The following is a 5,926-nucleotide window of genomic DNA, read 5'->3' as shown; positions in this document are numbered from 1 at the left end:
CTTTTAAATACACATAATTTTATAAAAATTTATTTAATCCAATAATTCAACAATAGTAGTAATTAGCTATTATTTAATATAATTCTTCCACATGATACGAACAATCTTTTTATGTTGAGCATGAATCTTTTTTTTTTTGCAAAATTTAAAATAATGGATCTTTATTTACAAAATATAGGAAACTAAAAATACTAAAATCAAGGAAATGTTAATTCATTTTTATTAATGATATTTCCTTTATAGTGGACTGAGGCTTCTTTAATTTGTCCCACAAATTGATGGACCAAAATCTTGCAATTTAATTTCAAGTCCGATGAAACAAAAAGAAGTATCACATAACTAATGTCGGAGTTCCATGAGCAACATATATAATAAAGTTTTTCAACTCTGATCATTCACATTTTAGCCTCTTGAAATTGAACAATAATAATTAGTCAACTTTTTGCTACAAATACCATATTTGCTATAATAAAAAAACACAATGGAGTGGTATTGTGTCAAAATAACCAATTTGTTTTCCTTTGCCCTTAGCTGTCTCATTTTTCAGTACTTTTCTTCAATAAAAGAATCTTTCCCTAGCTATTGATGCCTGCAAGCCAAATATAAGAATGTTGTTAGTCATAAAATTCATTTCCAGGAATGTTACCAACTACTCCGTTTAAAAAAGGAATATTCCTTTCTTTCGACAAATTATTAATTTTTATATTCTACGTGATATATTTAAGATCATAAAATAAGAGGTTCATTTTGGTACATCATACGACCACAAGATTTAATTTTTTTTTATTTTTTTAAACTGTGCTTCAAATCAAAATCAGATAAATAAATTAAACTCGGAAAGTAATTTGCACCTGTTTTTTCCAATTTGTGAAACTTGTTATGAGGGAAAGCAAAAGAGATTGGAGTAAATTTCCCACATTGAGCCCAATCCAAAGGCCCTTCCCATGTAAATGAAATAGGAAGCCAAATATTATGGCTACTGGAATTCCAGCCAAATAAAATGACCCAAGATTTACATATGCTCCCAAATGTTGCCATCCACTTCCTCTTGCAACTCCTGATGTATAGGCATTTAAAGTGAGACCAATATGATTATTTGAAGGTTAATTTCATGTATGATCATTCAACTTTACTTATGTACATACCTGAAATTAGTCATATCATTAGATTTAACATACTTAATTAGAGTTGATTTTTCATATCTTTACTCAACTAATAGTTAATTATTATCTCATAAAGTTACTTTTGTTCTTAATTCCAAAAATTTTCAATAAACAAGTGACTTTCTAAAATAATAACACTATTAATTGAGTAATCATCTGAGAAATTAACACAACAAAAAGGGTGTGGTGAGAAAGAGTAAACACTTGAAATCATGATCTCAAATCGCATACTTCATATTGCATATCCAAACATATGCTTATTATACATTTAGAGACCATATATACATGAAACTAATCATTCCATTGGATCAAACATGCTTAATTAGGGTTGATTTCAATTTTCTTCAAAAAAAAGAAGATAATTTTATAAAATAACAACTATTCATTGTGTGAACAACAACATACCAGTGAAATCTGAGGAGGATAAAATATACAGAGACCTTACCACTACCTCGTGAAAATAGAGAGGTTATTTTCAAAATTGATTAATCATCTAAGAAATCAACTCGAACTTAATTTCCACACTAATATAGGGAGGGGGTTGTTGTAGAATAGCATACCAGAAAGCACAGCTTGGATGCAGTCAGATACTATCAAGATGCAAAGAAAAGGAGTCATATTACTGATATAATCCACAACTTCTTTCTCATTACTGAATGCATATCCAACGACATGATGGCAAAGGAAAAATATAGTGCTAGAAATGACTGCATCTGCCATTGAAATTGTAAGTGCTGCCCTAACTGCCATTTTAGCTGCTTCATCATTCCCTGCTCCAAGTTCATTAGACACTCTAGTGCTGCAAATAATAGGAAGACTATATTATACAAGTCATTTTTTTTACAGCGGCGAAATTAAAATTTTCAACTAAAAGTGTTTATTGTCTATTATTTCATCCATCTCAATTTACATAATATTGTATGAGTATTTGACACGAAATTTAAGAAGGAAAAATAGATTTTTAAAAGTTGTGGTTGAAAATAAGTTATATATGTTTGTGTGATTATAAATCATCTTATTAAGAGTAAAACAGGTATTTCGAAGTTAAATTGTTACTCTGTTTGTATGAGTTTATGTGATGTAGTTTGACTTTGTACGAAATTTAAGAAGAGATTCATTTTTAAAATTTGTGGTAAAAAATAAGTCATAGATATTCGTGTGACTACAAAATTATTTTATTAAGGATAAAATACAAATTTTAAAGTTAAATAATTACTAAATATAAAAATGTGTCACAAAAAATTATATTGACTAAAAAGAAAAGTGTGTCACGTAAATTGGGATAGAGTGAATGTACAATAACAATAGTAATATACTCAGTATAATATCACAAGTGAAATTTGTGGAAAGTGAAATGTAAGTCAGCCTTATTTCTACCTTGTGAGATATAGAGGCTCTTTTGATATAGACTCTCAGAGTTTATTATCTATTATATTCACTAGAACTGTCTCAATTTATGTGACATCTTTCGGATTTCAAGATTCAAATAAGTCTTTCTTTGATCAGAATTTTCTCATATATCTTTTAAATATTTTAAAATTTGAATTATCATTTATTGTAACTTATAAAAATTTTGACTCTTAAAATTTGAAAAATACCACATAAACTGAAATGAAAAAAACAACAAATATATAGATATGAAAAATATATAAAACGATATAAAAATCAGCAGAGGGATCCAAACCTTGCTCCAGCACCAAGGGAAAATGGTAAGAAGTAATGAGTGGAAGCAATAGACAGGCTGTAAATTAAAAAAAAATAAAAAAAATCAACTCACGTATCATCAATACATAATTAGTTGTGAATTAATGTTTAATTATAAAATAGTAAAATATTAAAAGAAAAAAATGAAATACTAGTTTTTACCATATGGAAAGCACAGAAGTCTCAAGTTGAGGATTTGGCAAGACACCAGCTAGCAGTATCACTATCTCAAATGTCCACCATTCAAGACTGCAATCATCACAATGTCGCAGATATAATTAAGTAAATAAATACATATTCAAGTGAATTCACTTATAGATCCAGATGAATTCTTACAATAATCTCAAATTAATATAGCATAAAAACTAGATTCACAACTTAATATTTATAGATATTTAGTAATTTCCTAACATAAATATAAGGTTTGAACAAATACTACTAGCTCACCTGAATCAAGTGCTTAAATACTAAATTTGTCTGTAGAGCCCCTAGCTAAAAACACAATTTAAGTAAATTAAGTATAACAGGCCATCTACCTACTTAAATTTTTAAGTAAGATGATCACACGATTTATCAAGTTCATTCATCCGCTTTCCAATCAAGAAAGTAAGGCATGCAAGGATTCATTAAGCATATATTCCCTCCGTCTTAATTTATTTGTCTTAGTTTGACTTAACACGAGGAGACTTTTGAATCTTCTGGTCATAAACTAAAGATGGGCGTAATGTATGAAGACATTACTTTAGTCTTGTGATCATAAAATAGACTAAAAACGAAAATAATACAAACAAATCGAAACGAAGGGGGTACATAACAAACTTACCAAATCATGCAGGCAGAAGGAATAGCCAAAGGGAAGAATTCTCTTATGCTAGCAAAAACTTCTTCTTTTGAGAAATAGATTCTAGTATTTTCACATGATTTAGAGTACCTCACATACAATCCAAGAAGTAACAAATTGAACCAATATGACAAACCAATTGCAAATGCAGCTCCACCACTTCCAAAATCAAACTTGAACACAAATAACCAACAAATTGGCACATGAAAACAGAGTGTTGCAACAGAGCTAAGAACCATAGGGAGAATCAAACTCTGAGTCTGTAAGTAACGTGTGATCGCTTGCAAAATCGCGAAAGGGAAGAGGGAAACTAATAGCCAGATTGAATATTTTCCTGCTTCTATGGAAATCAAAGGATCTTGATGCATGAAAATAAGAAGTTTATCCACATATAACCATAGTATAGATATTGGTATGCAAACTAAAAGAAGAGATATGATAGCTCCAGTAGTGTAGATGCCTAATTTCTTGTATTGTTTAGCTCCATATGCTTGCCCACATAGTGTTTCTAAGCCACTAGCCATTCCTAACTGCATTGCAACATTAAACGATAGCAGATTCAAGATTTGAAATTTATGAATTCCTACAACAATCTCAAGATAATATACAATTATAATTGAATTTACAATCAAATATTTATAAATATTCTGTAGATTTCCTAATACATACATACAAAGTCTGAACGAGAAATCAACTTAAGTCTAGTTTATTAGTGGCAGTAGGAAATTCGGGCACACCCATAAGGGGTGCTTTAAGGCCCATTGAGATAATTAGTTAGCCCTTATAATTTCTATACCATGGATCAATTAAATTCAACCGTGGTTCATTCCACTCTTCCGCCAACAAGAAGAAGAAGTAAATTCTTCATTATGGATTACGTATATTATCTAATTAGATTTAGATTAATGATGTTATGTAATCTTACCGTGGCAAATCGAGGATTTTGATAAAGATGTTCAAGATTTATATATAAAATAATTTTTTATCTATATACACATTTTAAGTTTTATATATTCAGTAAAATTTCTCGATGAAGGATATTTAACTGGCTATTTTTCATTCTATGTGGGTACACTAGTATTTATTATGTGACATGATAGTAAACATTCGTTTAGACAATCAGTTTATATAAGTTAAACCCAATATATATCACAACATTTTTCATAAAATGTAGTAGTAATCAAACCACATATAGGGGCGGATCTACGAGGGGTCACGGCGTTCACTCAAAAGTCCGTCAGCAAAACATTACACAATATATTTATGCTATTTCTTTTAATTTTAGTGTTGAATTTTCTAAACGCAAGACTAGATGTTGACTCAGTAGTTTATGGGGTTCAAAATTCACCTTAAAATTTCAAATTTAAATCTTAATTATTATATTTTGATTTTTCGAACCTCAATAAAAATCTTGGATTAGCCACCGACAGGTCCATTTCCTTTCTTTTCTCGCCAAATTCTATTAGGAATGACTTTCTTTGAGATTGTGTTATTCTAAACTAGATTGTTCTAAAAGGATAAAAAAAGACAAATAACTAATTTAATACAGAACAACTAAGAAAAATGTCAAATTTGAATTAATTCAAATCAAATACTAGCAAAGGTGATTAATTAATCCACTTTATCAAACAAAGGAAAGTGAAATTAGGATACTTACAATGAGACTATAGCCAGTAACATTGGTGAGAGAGGTAGCAATAGAAGCCCCAGAGAGTGAAAGCTCACCCAAATGGCCAATCATCATCATTGACAAAACTCTCACTAAATGTTGTGAAAGAGTGACCACTACCATTGGCATGGCTATGTAACTCACCTTCTTCAATGCTTCCAAGAAGGAATCCCATATTGTTGTACTCAAAATTTCCCTCTTTTCTGGCAGCAGAAGAGCTTCTTCCATAACTAAACTACTTTGTCTAGATTTTAAGCTTTGGTATTCATGTGAATGGAGTAGTATTTATTTTTCATGCCAAAACTTTATAATATATATATATATATATACACAGACTTAAAATTTTATCTTTTGTTTATATTTATTTATTTATTTTTGACTTGATATATCTTTAGACAAATAATTATGAAATACTACAGTAAATTTACTATATCACCTTTAATTATTAATTCATTTAAATATTGGTAACTGAGTAGTACTTAATAGTAAGATAAAATAGATATAAAATGTTTCTCCCGTATTAAGTGAATTTGGAGGCAATGTGCATTT

At 29.4% G+C, this 5,926-nt stretch overlaps 1 protein-coding gene across 1 annotated transcript; it reads right to left on the bottom strand.

The window, feature by feature from the left end:
* Nucleotides 1-264: 264 nt before the first annotated feature.
* LOC129896868 (protein DETOXIFICATION 14-like) lies at nt 265-5,665 on the bottom strand. The gene is made up of 7 exons (XM_055972848.1): nt 5,366-5,665; nt 3,691-4,238; nt 3,030-3,116; nt 2,848-2,904; nt 1,724-1,962; nt 852-1,057; nt 265-589 (listed from the first exon to the last, which is right to left on the bottom strand). The coding sequence occupies exons 1-7, from the start codon at nt 5,603-5,605 to the stop codon at nt 557-559; spliced, it is 1,410 nt and encodes a 469-aa protein (XP_055828823.1). The 5' UTR covers nt 5,606-5,665; the 3' UTR covers nt 265-556.
* Nucleotides 5,666-5,926: the final 261 nt, after the last annotated feature.

This window comes from Solanum dulcamara, chromosome 7 (genome assembly GCF_947179165.1).
Source record: "Solanum dulcamara chromosome 7, daSolDulc1.2, whole genome shotgun sequence".
NCBI classification, from domain to species: Eukaryota; Viridiplantae; Streptophyta; class Magnoliopsida; order Solanales; family Solanaceae; genus Solanum; species Solanum dulcamara.
The sequence above is the reverse complement of the archived record's forward strand: the minus strand, read 5'-3'. Positions and strand labels throughout refer to the sequence as shown.

Coding starts and splice junctions, on each gene's coding strand:
- LOC129896868 (XM_055972848.1), bottom strand. CDS start 5,605: ATGGAAGAAGCTCTTCTGCTGCCAGAAAAGAGGGAAATTTTGAGTACA. Junction 4,239..5,365: donor TTACTGGCTATAGTCTCATT/GTAAGTATCCTA, acceptor GTTGCAATGCAG/TTAGGAATGGCTAGTGGCTT. Junction 590..851: donor TCACAAATTGGAAAAAACAG/GTGCAAATTACT, acceptor TTTGGCTTGCAG/GCATCAATAGCTAGGGAAAG.